This window comes from Balaenoptera ricei, chromosome 9, assembly GCF_028023285.1.
Source record: "Balaenoptera ricei isolate mBalRic1 chromosome 9, mBalRic1.hap2, whole genome shotgun sequence".
Lineage (NCBI taxonomy): Eukaryota > Metazoa > Chordata > Mammalia > Artiodactyla > Balaenopteridae > Balaenoptera > Balaenoptera ricei.
In genome coordinates, this window is record NC_082647.1 from 20,024,941 (window position 1) to 20,039,571 (window position 14,631).

At 38.4% G+C, this 14,631-nt stretch overlaps 1 protein-coding gene across 1 annotated transcript in view; it reads right to left on the reverse strand.

Moving 5' to 3' along the window:
* Positions 1 to 14,631, reverse strand: part of EXOC4 (exocyst complex component 4) — an 823,186-nt gene that overhangs the window by 783,857 nt on the left and 24,698 nt on the right. Inside the window, exon 3 of the mRNA XM_059933354.1 lies at positions 8,766 to 8,960. Within this exon, the coding sequence (XP_059789337.1) occupies positions 8,766 to 8,960 (195 nt within the window). The remainder of the gene's footprint in view (positions 1 to 8,765; positions 8,961 to 14,631) is intronic.

Consider the following 14,631-nt stretch of genomic DNA (forward strand, 5'->3'; position numbering starts at 1 on the left):
GTAAATTTGTATACTGCCTTCTGTTTCCCAAAGCACTTGACCGGCACAAAGTTTCATTTTTATTCTCACAACCATTCTATAATGTACACGGAGTAAGTATCTGTATATCCACTCTACAGAAGAGGATACTGGAGAACAGAGAGAAAGTGATACATCTGTCTAACCTCACAGAACTAGTGGGTTGTCGGGTCAGGACTAGGATTAAGAACGTCTGGCTTTTCAACCCATTTTGTTTTTACTATACCATGCTGTACCTAGCCACCACTTGTCAATAAGTAAATTTATTGCCCCAATTTCAATCCATTCAATCCCAGCAGTAAGTCAGATAAGAACGCACAGTAAAGATAAAGAAATCAGAGCACCAAGATGACAGCTCTAAAGAGTTCCAAGTCAGCTCAAACCTGGAGAGCATCTAATTTAGCCATTCAACAAAACTCATATTGACCAAATAATCGGGCTATAAAATCAGAATAAGAGCCAAATACTCATCAGCTCTATCCAAAAACTGCACTAGAGGACAGCAACAAAGTAACTTTAGTCAACCTACAACATTTCTACATAAAGGTCAATATTGCCATGTGATGTCTGTCTTACACAAATATTTGGTTTCAAATGTAAGTGTTAAATGAAGTCAAGGACAATTAGTTTTGGTCTACTGCATAGCATAGGCTATACCCTACACATCACTGGTTCCAAATCTGTCTGAACATTGGAATCCCTTGGAGAATGCCAACAATTACTGAAGCTAGCATCCCACCCCCAGAGATTTCAATGTCATCAGTCTAGGGTGCAACCTGGGCTTTAGGATTCTTGAAGGATTCCCTAATGTGCAGAGTTCGGGAACCACTGCCCTACAGCCAAGTGAGCCAGCTGAAAACTGCTGAACCTTATGAGGTTTAGTGAAATAAAACAGAATTTCTATTTGCTTTAAAATAAAAGAGGCAAACGAAGAGCAGATAGAAAGGGCAAACTAAAACTAAAAGAGAAGGAAAGCTATTACAATAAGCCAGTGCCTATCAAACAGTGTGGCTTTTAAAAACCCCAGCCTTCAAAAACAAACATAAATTAAAAGGGCAATGAGCAGCAAGAAAAATAGTTACTACAAAGCCCTGTACTTTCACTCTCTAGGAGAAACATAACGCTGCCACACTCAAGCTACTTACTTAATTTGGGATCCAAAAACCGAGGTTACTCATTTACTAACTTTATCTTCAGCTTTTCCTTCATCTTTTTGCCAAGAAAATCAGATGTAGGTGTTTGAGGGAATTCAGGGTTCCTAAATGCAGCTGAAAGCAGCTACGGCTGACCAGACAATTAAAATAGCACACCAGACTACCCCACTCCCAGCCCCCGTATTCCTGGAACTCCTGTTGCACTGATGATGATATGAGATGCTGTTTATTTCTTCATCATCTGCCTCTTCCTCCTAGCACGTAAGCTCCTTCAAGTTTAAGGCCACCTTCACAGATCCACATACCAACAACACAAGTAATCAACAATGGCATCGTCACATTCATTTGTCTATCAAAATATGTGCCAAATTCTTTGCTGACAAATTATGAGTATAGAATACTGGCATCAGTCTTTCAGATCAGTATTCTACACTAGGAACAAATGGGCTTGAATGGTGGCTGTTTCATTATTGACCACTGATACATTTTTTTTTTTTATCATGTAGGGAAATCTATATGGAATATTGAAACATTTTGCAGTCACTGAGCCACTTTCGGGTTAGGTCCAATAAGTTCGCTAGAGTTTCGGCTCCTGATATTCCCAGTGCTTTCACCTCAATACCATTCCCAGAGTCAGGATAAGAAAAATCAGTCCTGTGAGATCTCAGAATCTTTCAAGCCAGATGAAAGGGATATGCACTTTGGCCCCTTTTTTCTTGCACATGAATCAGTGGATGCATGGTCACCCCTTGCCTGCCCATAATCTGAGAAAAGAGGAATTAGTTTATTTGCTGATGACACAGTTTTACTGGCACCAACAGGACCAACCTCACTGGTCCACTGGTCCTGCCATCTAAGCGATGACAGAAAGAATAACTGAACATCAGCTACTCTGATACTAAAATCGACATTTGTGATAAGCACTCTCTTATAGTGAACTGGCTTGTATCTGATTCCAATACCCAAGAGGTTAACACATCTAGTCACCTAAGATTAGATTTTGCAACCAACTGGTCTTGGATAGTTTACCAACAAATTACATTGCTCATAATTGGACAGTCAGTGGGTACCCATTGAACATATACTTGATGTAGGCTGAAGAGGTGATTGATGACACAGAAACTGAAATTTGTTCATGCCAAATCCCGAAAATATGGCCTAGAACTCTGGGGTCTTGATCATCCATCTGTGCCTGTGTTAGAGCAGACTAGACTTGTTTTCCGAGAAAAATCCTATCTCTGCCTGCAGGAATTCCTTGACCATATAAAATGTGGAGTGGTCTTTCATTCAGGGCAAGAAGAAAATGAATCAAAAATGCCTAACTTAGCCAGCCCTACTTCAACTCTTATCAGCTCAAAACAAGCCCACCTCACACGGGTTTTTGAGGGTATAACATGATAGCAATCACTATATCCTTTCTTACAGTATCAGTAAACATAATCAATCAATTATAAATAACATTTCTAAGGTCTTACTATGTATACTGTGCGTGCTTTACATACATAGCTTAATATTTCATTTAATCCCTTCAACAACTCTGGGGGCATACAATTATTCTCAACTCCAACTTTCAGCAAAGTCAAATTAAATAAGTAGCCCCAAGTCATCCAGCTAGTAAAGGTCAAAGCCGGGATTCAAGCACAGGTCCACCTGACCCCCACTAAGACCCACGCTGACATTCACAGCCTTGAATGTTGTCCAACAATTGCAAAGGCTCTTGTAAACTAAAAATATTACACATATACCTATTTTTATTATAGGATCTTAAAAAACTATGCAATTAAATAGCTGTTTTACTCTCTTCACCCCAGATGTGGCCACATCTTCATAGGGTAAGTGAAATAATTCCACCATACCATTCTTTCAGCAAAGCACTCTGGGATCCTCTGGGAAGAAGGCAGCCAACATATATATGTTGTTATTATAATTATCATAATAATCCTTATCTGACTATACAGCTATGGATTCTTTTTTAAAAGGCATATAAATTTAAAAAAAGACAAAATGATCAAGAGACATTCAAAATCTCTACAATCTCAGGAAGCCTTAGAAATGAAAAATTTATTTTAGTCACAAGCCTTGTGACTGTCAGGTAAAGTGCTTCAAAACTACTCACACTGGCTTGGTTTCCACTGATTGAATGCAATTATGAATTGACTTCTATGAGTTGATAAATCAGAACTTGTGTAAGTGGTTTTCAAAGCTCATCTGTGCAATTTCAGTTCGACGCAGACTTCCACACAAAATTCTCCTTAAAAAAATAGTTCGTGAAAATATTAACTATCATGAAATACCTTCCTGGTTAGCTCATGCCACTGGGAAGAAGCTGCTGTTCTTACATTAATAATTCTTCCCAGAATTAATCAGTCATTGTACATTAGAACCAGCAGCTGGAGTGTTCTGAGTGATAATGAAACCTGTAACAAGGCATCTTCAGCCGTCTTTTCAAGACAATAAGGGAATTAAAATTTCAATTTAAATGCAGAGGTTTGAAACACGCTTCACTGGCAAAATTACTTCAATTAATGTGAGTGGAATACAAAGGACAAACTGCAGAAATGTGATGCAGCAACCAGAAATTATGTCATTAATGCACTTGCATCAACCCAGCACAATGACTGCAGAGGTCTAATTTAAACTGTACATATCACAAAGCTACAGGCTACAGTATTAATCAAGTCTCTGATTTCAATGTGACGGATACAGGCTTCTTGTTGGATCACTTTTAGCTTTTCATAGGCTAACAGCAGCTGTTTACCTTGAAGGAGGAAACAAAAGGCCATGCCTATTTGCAGACATCTCCTGTCATGACAATTTATTTTATGCAATACTCAGGTTATCAAAAGACATAAATATCCCATCTAGAAGCCAAGTGTATAGTTATCAGCCCAGGCTGATGGTGAAATAGGAACTGCAGGAGCTGACAAGAGCCATGGGTCACCACTGATTTATTTACTCTGAATTTATTAACCTGAGTAGGGATTAAATTCCTGGGCATCTGCACCGGCCTTAAAAATGGAAAGACAAAACCTCTTGATAAAAAGATCTAAGCAAATCAGAGGGGTTTGAAAGACTAGATTGTTCTGTCTTCACTTTCCTCTGATGTCTTTTAAAGGAAAGTACTTTTTCTTTTTTTTGTAATTTATTTTTATTTATTTATTTTTGGCTGTCTTGGGTCTTCGTTGCTGCGCACGGGCTTTCTCTACTTGCGGGCGAGCGGGGGCTACCCTTCGTTGAGGTGCGTGGGCTTCTCATGCGGTGGCTTCCCCTGTTGCGGAGCACAGGCTCCAGGAACATGGGCTTCAACAGTTGTGGCTCACGGGCTCCAGAGCGCAGGCTCAGTAGTTGTGGCGCACGGGCTTAGCTGCTCTGCAGCATGTGGGATCTTCCCGGACAAGGGATCAAACCTGTGTCCCCTGCATTGGCAGGCGGATTCTTAACCACTGCGCCACCAAGTAAGTCCTCCTCTGATGTCTTTTAGGAAAGATTTCCATTTGGACCCTTGAGATGCCTTAAGTAGATTTTACTTCTAATAGCACATTACCATGGGGAAAGGAAATGTGATTATTTTCTCATATGAAGTCCAATCAAAGAGCAATTATAGACCTTACTATTTACTCATATACAAAAGACCAAATTGAAGAATATTTCCAACCTTTTGAGCACATCTGAAATCCTACCTCCATGAAATCGTCATTGTATATTAGAATATGCTAAACCCCCAGGTCATCCAAAGCAACTACCTCCTCTGGAAAATGGGGAGGATATCAGAAACCTATCTCTCATAGGGTTGTTGTGAGAATTCAAAGTGTTAACAAATGTAACATACTTAAAATGGTACCAGCACATAGTGAGGGCTCAACACATATTAGCTATTATTATAATTATTGTTTCTGTTGTCCATTTAAATATTGCAGAAAGGAACGGTTAGAAACTAGAGAACCTTGCCATTAAAAAAACAAAAACAAAACCTAACAAAAACCCCAAACCAGAGGAGAAAAAAATCAGACCAGAGCTCCTAGAGAGGAATTTTCCTTTTCTCTGTTTAGTGGTATCAAAGTCTTCCACAGAGTTACCCATTTGGCTAATCATCTGTGAACTCTGACCATGTGAAGTACATTATGCTAAGTACAGGGTAGACAAAAATAGGTAAGATATAGTCCCTGCCCTCAATGACCTACCACACAAACAAAAGCAATTATATTTCAGTGAAATACACACAACTTATGGAAACAAAGAAAAGCATCTACTCATGTCAACTATTCTTGCCACAATAAAAATATATAATAATTCTTTTTAAAAAAAAGAGAAGCATCTAATTACCTGGGACATTCAGAAACTTGATGAAATTTGAGCCAAGTCTTAAAGAATAAATCATCATTTTCCAAGCAAGCAGGATAAGGATTAGGTTCAAGGAAATTTACACTTCATAAAAAAGGAATCACATCCCTATACATCAGCAACAAATAACTAGAAATTATAATTAATAAAGAGCCACTATTTTAAAAAGCAACCAGGAGCTGATAGCCAGAAGTAAAACTAACAAAATACATGTACTGTCTCTAAGGAATACATTACTAAGCATTATTATAAAGCACATAAATTAAGACTTCAATAAATGAGAGATACCCTGTTCTGAAAGACCTGATATTACAAAGATGAAATTCTCCTAAATTTAATCAAAATCCCATCACACTTTTCATGGAACTTGACAAGTTGATACCAAAATTCATATGGGAGAGAAAAGGGCCAAGAATAGCACAGACAGTTCTGAATAGCAAAGTGAGGGAATGTCTTCACCTGCTATCAAGATATATTATAAAATTATAGTAATTAAAACAACATGGTTTTGGTGCAGATACAGACAAGACCAACTGAACAACATAAAGAGCTCAGAAACAGACCCATGCACATGTGAAAACTTGGTATGTGACCAAGATGGAATTATAAATCGGTAGGAAATGAATTCAATAAATGGTCTGAGCCAAGTGGCCATAGAGAAGGTAAAATTAGATCCCTAGTTCACACCATATATGATAATACATTTTAAATGGATTAAAGACAATGATAAAAGAGATTCTCTTTATGACAGTAGGATAAAAAAATTTCTCAAAATAAGTCACATAACAAAGGAAATAAAGAATGAAAAACATTATTGAATTAAATTTTAAAACTTTTTAATAAAAGACACCCTAAACAAAAAGATATACCACCAACGGGGAAAAGATATTTACAATCCATCTAACAGACAAAGGATAAGTATCCAGAGTACATAAAGAACTACAAACAGAAAAAGAGGAACTTCTGGGAAATATCTCTCTCACACTTACTCTTTTCTAGAGGTGACTGCCCTTCCTTCCCACACAACTCCCCAGGACCCCCCCTTCCCCCAACCACAGTTTTAGTTGGAACTGACAATCGCAGTACCCAAGCTGCCTAATCTAGATCTGACCCCCATTTTTGAATTAGAAGATTATTTTCCTCTGCAAAGCTGGAAAAATGTAAAATACAGCTCACAACCCTTCTTTTCCCCACACACCCAAACCCCGCCCACATGTGGAAGAAAGTCTATAGTAAAACAATGAAAAAACATGCAAAAACATACAGATGGCATTGCACATATACTTCTGTTCTTTTAGCAGATTGGTTACATGAGTAAAGCAATTCTTTTACCTAAGCTAGCTAGAGCTGAATTTCTGTAACTTACAGCCAAGAATTTAAAGAAGTATTTAATGAGGTCCTTAAGTCAAAACAAAAAAAGAAAAGACAGTGTTCATTATTAATTAGCTCTTAAATAAATTAGCCCTTAAGGAATAAAGGCTAATCCTAAAATCTGAAATCCTAAAATGAACATAATTAACACCAAAATAAATTCTAACAACCTATTTTTAATATATGGCACTTACTTAAAAGCAGGCCCACTACAAAAAATCATGATTCAAATAGATGTGTAAATGCTACACAAATATATATAAGCTTATCTATTCAGATTGCTGAATCTTGAATATTTAGCACATATATGCCTTCCTAACACATAAACCAACAGCAAAGCTAAGAAGTGACTAACTTTTTTGTTGGACACCGTATAGTCATTATTAAGGAAGATGACACTATAAAGATACCGAAAATACCCAATTATTTTACCACTCCAAAGAAAAGACCATTATTAATCTCCCTCCACTGTGGAAACTGACTATTCACTATCACACAACCAGGTTTTAATATATGAGAGAATATCACGGCACATTTCATCTCTTGGTGACCAAATTTCCTTTAAAGCTTCTTATGACGGACTTAGAGCAAAATTCCTCTTGAAAGTCTGAATGAATTAGAACCACTTAGAGGATTTAACCTGTTTTTCTCCCACTAATTCCTCTCAGTGTTTTTTTTTTTTTCCCCAGTGTTACAGCCAATCTAATTTGTTGAAACAAAGATAAGGGACTTTCACCTACTGTGAAAAGAAAATCCAAATACAGTCCATCTACTCCTGAGAGTTTCCGTAGTCGCCAGACAACTGTGAGAAGGAAGTAGGGAAGTCTGTGTGGAAAGAGGAGGTGGAATGAGCAGCCCTTGCTAACAGCCACAGGCCCTAGGAAAGTTAGCGCTTTTAGGGAGCAAGATGTGTATTTTTATTTTTTTATTCATTATCTTGACGCTCAGCCACATGTACCACCAGCTGCAACCTTCTCTGAATTTTCATTCCTAATTCAAAAAGTAGCAAAATGGGCTTCCCTGATGGCACAGGGGTTAAGAATCCACCTGCCAACGCAGGGGACACGGGTTCAAACCCTGGTCCAGGAAGATCCCACATGCCGCGGAGCAACTAAGCCCGTGCACCACAACTACTAAGCCTGTGCTCTAGAGCCCACGAGCCACAACTACTGAGCCCACGTGCTACAACTACTGAAGCCTGCATGCCTAGAGCCCGTGCTCCGCAACAAGAGAAGCCACCGCAATGAGAAGCCCACGCACGGCAACAGAGAGTAAGTAGAGAAAGCCTGCACACAGCAATGAAGACCCAACGCAGCCAAAAATAAATTAATTAAATAAATTAATTTTTTTTAAAAAGTAGCAGAATGGATGAAGATACAGGCTAAAGGCTAGACTGTGGAATAGTCCTGCTGGACAAAGTTATTCCAGAATTATTCCCCCCAAAATTATTTTCTTTCTTATCAACTTAAAGGAAAAAAACAAAGCCCTAATGTAAATAGTCCTTCACAGAATTTGTGGAACATAGTTTATAAATATCCTAAACTTCTCTCTCATGCAGATTTCATTCTTCAAAATGGGATTCATTAACTATCTTCCTCTGAAGCTAAAACAAACACCTCTCATTACCATTCCAACATGACTTAAGTACTGGTTTCTTACCATTATACTTCTTGCCGCTGTTCCAAAGGCAGACAATGTAAATAATAATCGCCTACTATTGCAAACACTGACATTAGGAAGAGAACCAGGCAGGCTTCACCTGCAAGGGCACGTGAATCCCAAGAGGGCAGTTTGTCATGTGCTTCATACAGAATTCAGAGAGAACAGAAGGAAGCACTCTATCTTAGCAGAAATGCCCAGGAGCGCAGGCTGTGCTCTTACCAGCATGTCGGTGGCACTGAGATAGTGCTTGCTGGCCATGCACTGTTCCAGCTTTTGAGGCACTTGCTTGATATTCTCGATTTCATCCAGCAGGTTCAGGACATGCTTGTGTTCAATTCCTTCAATCCACAATTTCCGAAGCTCATCTCGTTTGCAGTGCAACAACATCTTGCATGAAAGCAGATTCTCTTTTACCTACAAGAGAACAGTTTCAATCTTGGGTCAGTCCAAAGTCATTCCAGCCTAAACCCACAATTTGGTTAGTATTCTTCACCAGTACTGCTATAAGTAACACTTCCTAGTTATCACTGCCACTCATTCTGCTGTGGTTAATCTGCTTGCGAAATTCTAATCCTGGTTATGACACAGACTCACTTGCTCAGGTCTCCACTTCTCTGCATTTTCTCTCCCGTGAAAGGAGAAAATTACTCAGGATATAGAGCATATACTCTGAAAATATGAAGTTCCACACCAAAGTTAATATATCTAGAAGGGAATGACTGATTTGAGAGTCCGTGCTATTATTCCTTCCCCATTCTTCCTGGCATGTTTCCTATTCAGCTGATAGGTCACTTGGTCCATCCTTCTAGGTCTAGAACTTTAGCTGAAGTTGATAACGAAGGAAATGGACATTCGTCTCAACTGACTAAAATGAAGGTAAGCCCAGTTTCCAGAAAAGAGTAGACGCTTCCAGAGACAGTCGTGAAATAAAGGGAATTAAAACATACCAAGAATTTTTTCCGTGTATTCTGATTTTAGGTATTAAATAAGACAGTTGCAGGCATTCTCATAGATCTGCACAGTTTGCTGACCAGCCTAGGCACAGCTTGATAACATAGGAGGAGGAGGAGAAGAGGAGCAGGGAAGGGTAGTCACCATGTACATGATAAGTGTATTTTCATGTTCTACCCTAATTAAAAATTTGATTTTTATAGCGTGAAAAAATAAAAAGAATCATGACCTTTCACAATTCATAGAACTACTTTCATATACTTTTGACATTCCTTTACATGTATTTTTATTTAAATTAGAATTTCATGTTTGTTTACAGTTTTGGTTTTGTTTTCTGTTTGAGGTAAAATTTATGCATGAAAGTGTATCACTTGATGAGTTTTAGCAAATGCATACACACCTGCAATAATCCAAACCTTCATCGATATATAGGACATTCCCATCACCCTAGAAAGTCTACCATGTTTTTAACAATTAAAAATCTGTCTTCTTTTACAACATTTGGTGTGGTGGTACACAGACTCATGATGCTATTTTTTGGTGACTGTAAAACTAAATTTTGACATTTTTCCAGCAAACATGGAAAATATGAAGATTGAATGCTAAAATTAGAAGGTATCTTGAGACAGCATCTAATCCAATCCTACAACTTTAGGACAATACCTAAATCATGCTTTTATCAAACTGTCCAATGTAAAAAGAGCCCTGAATAAACAGATTTTGTAATCTGTCTTGATTAGCACAGAAGAATGACTGTTAGCTTTTGGGGGAGTTACAGACCCCTTTGACAATCTGTTGAAGAAGGTTCTAATCACCTCTACTCCTTCCATCAATCCCAAAGAGTTAACAAAATAATTCTATTTATTTTTTAGCATAAAATACAAAGAAAAGACAGAACAGAGAGGAGGGAACAGCAAGGATGGCAAGAAACCCTTGGAAGCTGGTAAGAAGACGGCTGGCATCAAGTGGGGTTTGCTAACACTGAAAAGGAGGCACCAAGAATACTGAAGGCAAGAGTACAGGATTGAAACTAAGTATTTTGAGCCTGCATCCAACACCCTCATCAAACCACACAGACATGTAATTCCCTCCCCCACGGCACTGGCCAAATAGGAGGTTTACAATCTGAAGAAACTGAACTAGAAAGAATCTGGACCAGGAAATGCCAGACAGCTGAGAGGAGGGTGTGAGGCACTGGACAGAAAAGAGGAAGATGAAGTCAAAGTGGACCCACCGACAAGTAAGGTCCTCAGCCCTCCCTGGACCCTCACAGCCTCCTTCCTGGGTTGGCTCCGATAACACTCAGCTTGACTTTGAAGCCCCAACACAGGAAACTGATGGCTTTCCCCTGGGAAAAACAACCAAGTGAAAAGACCTATCGATAGTGATATTTGAGGTTTTACCAAGGAAACTGCTGGGTCCCTACCCAATCATCGCTAGACAAGCCCCACCACATGCTATGAGCTCCATCTCAGCTTTGTAGTATACCTCCCTCCTCCATCCAAACAGTTAGCCAAGGATCACCACACATCAAGGAAAGCCTGTAATATGGAAAGACAGGCATCAAAACAAAGAAAAAAGTGCTGAGGGGAGTAGGGGAACAGAAACTAGGCAGGAAAAAGAAATTTTAAAAAGCTATAATTAATATCCCTTGGGGGAAAAGATATTACACCAATGAAACAAGAATAGGATGCTATAAAAAATTCAGAAAATGAAAAACAGCTCTTGGAAATTAAAAATATGATAGAAAAAAAAAAATCCAATACAAAGGTTAGAAGAGACTCTTGAAATCTCCAAAGAGTAAGACACAAAAAACAAAGAAAGGAAAATAGGAGATAAAAGAAAATGGGGTTGGTTGATCCGAGAGGTCCAAATAAGAATTCCAGGGGAGGAAAAGTGAGACAAAGTGGAGAAAAAATAATAATAAAATGAAAGAAAATGTTCCAGAGCAAAAGACATGAACTTTCAGATTGAAAAGGCACACAGAGTGTTCGAGACAATGGAGTGAAAAAAGACCCAGGGCACATTATCCTGACTCGTAAGAACACAAGGATACAGAGACAATCCTAAAAGCTTTCAAAGGAGGAAAAAAAGCCATACGAAGGACTGTGAATCAGAATGTGTCTCAACAGCAACACTAAAAGCTACAAGACAAAGGAATAATGTATCTTCAAACTCCTAAGAGAGAATTATTTCCCAGAAAACCTATCAATCAAGTGTGAGGAAAAAATAAAGGCATTTTCAGACATGCAAGCTCTTAAAAAATAAACCTCATATGCACCATATCTCAGCAAGCTACTGAAGAATGTATTCCATCAATATAAGAGAAAAACAAAAGGAGAAACAGAGGATCCAGGAAAGGGGGAAACCGATTAAGAACAAAGGCAATGGGATTTTACAATCATTAACTCCAAGGAAAACGAAAACAAAATTGCACAAGCAAAAATAGTATGCTGGATGGTTTAGATGTAAATATTTACGTTGTTATAATAAAATAAGCACCAGCTGTTTAACCAAAAACTAGGACACAACTATACAGAGAGGATGAGGGAAGAAGATGAGGTGGGGTGGGGGAAAGAGTGAAGGAGAAACCATAACTGGAAGCTCATATACAATGTCTAAAATAGAAAAATCCAGAAAAGTAGTATAAGCATATTACTTAGAAACACAAATATCTGAAAAAAAACAAAAACAAAAACTAAAAGAGTAAAATTCCGTACCTCTGAAGTGTTGGAATTAGTACTGTGGTAGGATGAGGTAGGGGAATGCTGGTTTTTATCAGCATTTGTGGTTTTATTTGATTTTTTAAACACATTTCTCAAGGCCATTCCTAGATTGTCTAGGAGTTCTTGATGCCTGGGTTAAGAACTCTAGCTATTAAATCCATTCTATGTTAAATCTTAGTTAAAATCTCTCAGAATCTAATTTCTGATATTCTACTTATATCACCTTGGTTCTATACTTCTCAGCTTTTCCCTCTGTGTGTAATGGTTACTATGGAAACTGTTAAAAATAAATTTTATGTCATACAACACCCAACTAGGCTCTTGATCCAGATAGTGGGAGATAAACTTTCAGGGTGTCAGTAAAGCTTGGCAAACTCCCTTCTGATTGGAAAAAAAGACCATTATGGCATTTCACACTAGGATATATACAATGTAATCAGCTCACTCCTCATTTTTGCATAGTACATGGAGGAAAAATGAAAAGGAAGGTAGAATGTGTGTGTGTGTGTTTGGGGGTGGGGGAGATGGCATCAGGCTGTGTGGAAAATGAACATCACCAAAACTATTTCCTAAACAGTTTAGCCAAAGCTGCAGACATAAGAAGCTAAAAGAACTTTTAATACTAAATTGCCCTGAGGCTTCAGCTTTTTGATCAGAAAGTCAGTTATGAAGAAATGTTCTTTTAAAACTTAGGGTGGCAGTGGGAATACCAGTCAGCAATAAAAGGGAAGAAATGTGAAGAATCTCAACATTATACTGAGCAAAAGAAGCCAGACACAGGAGTATACACGCTATGAAGTTCTATAACAGGTAAAAATAATATATGGTGATAGATTTCAAATCAGTTATTTGTTTGGAGCAAAATGGGGTTGGGGGTATGGCCTATAAAGAAGGAGGAGAGAAGTCTCTGGGGCAATGGAAACACATTCAAGGATATATACGTTTGACAAAACTCACTGAACTAAAAATAATGCATTTTATTGTATGTAAACGCTAGCTCAATAAATATGATTTTTGAAAAAGGGAGGGGAGAAACAGGGCTATGTCCATCAAAGAATAAATGCAGGTAAATGTAAGAAAGGTACCGTATTCCACCTAAATGTTTATTTCTCAAAGCCCTGTTCTTTTAGAAATGTGGTGACAGCATTTTAATTCCATTCTAATCTAATCAGGATAGTTAAGATTCAAAAATTCTGTTACTCTGTTTCTTCCTTAAATAAATCCATGAAGAGTCAAGCTTTTCAAATCATGACATCAAAACCCAAGTAAAGGGCTTCCCTGGTGGCACAGTGGTTGAGAATCTGCCTGCCGATGCAGAGGACACGGGTTCGAGCCCTGGTCTGGGAAGATCCCACATGCCGCGGAGCAACTAGGCCCGTGAGCCACAACTACTGAGCCTGCGCGTCTGGAGCCTGTGCTCCGCAACAAGAGAGGCCACGATAGTGAGAGGCCCGCACACCGCGATGAAGAGTGGCCCCCGCTTGCCGCAACTGGAGAAAGCCGTCGCACAGAAACGAAGACCCAACACAGCCAAAAATAAATAAATAAATAAATAATTAAAAAAAAAAAAACAACCCAAGTAAAGAAATCCTTCCTCAAACACAAGTTTCCTTTGCTTCCTTAGAATTCTAGTAACTTCATTTGCTCCAAATCACCTGTTCAGAAAAAACAAGAATTTCAGTTTCAAAAAACAAGAACTAAATCACTTTAATTAGAGACTATTAGAAAAAGAGAAAATAAGGAACACAGGGCCCAAGAGGTCATTGTGAATGGATATGTGAGATGACACAGAAAGCCGAGAGATAGAGATTTTTGCAACCCTGCCTTGAGAAAGATCAAGAGAGGAGGAAATGAACTGCGGCCTCTGAACAACACGTTGGGACATGTGACAGAGGAGGATGCTGATGGAGGCACAGGGGAGGTGGTGGAGGCCCTAACTTTTAAGTCATAAAATCAGAAAAGCATTGAACTTGGATGAAGTATTAGGGGAGGAGGGGAATGCCTTTGAGTGTGCGTATTATCTGTAATAAAATACAACAAATGTGCAAGCACCTCATTGATACTGTAGACTAGAAATATCCTGTAAAGTTCCTCAGAAGCAAGGGATGGTAAATGAAAATTAATGAAACAATCAACGTTATTCTTACTTCTAAAAGTACAGAGTATCATATTTTCTCTTTTTTGTAGTAAAAACAAATCCACATATAAGCATTTTCATGCGTATCCTCCTAACACACGTCCAAGCCATTTTTTCCCATAGTCTTAACAGAAAGTGCCTAGAACAAATGAACTTCAGAAACACTACTCACTGCTCTGTTTAAAAGCCCTTTAGAACTAAAGATCATTTTTTAATTACCCTCAAACTTTTATTTCTCATGCTTTTTGCTCCTTAGTTTTTCAGCTTCCAT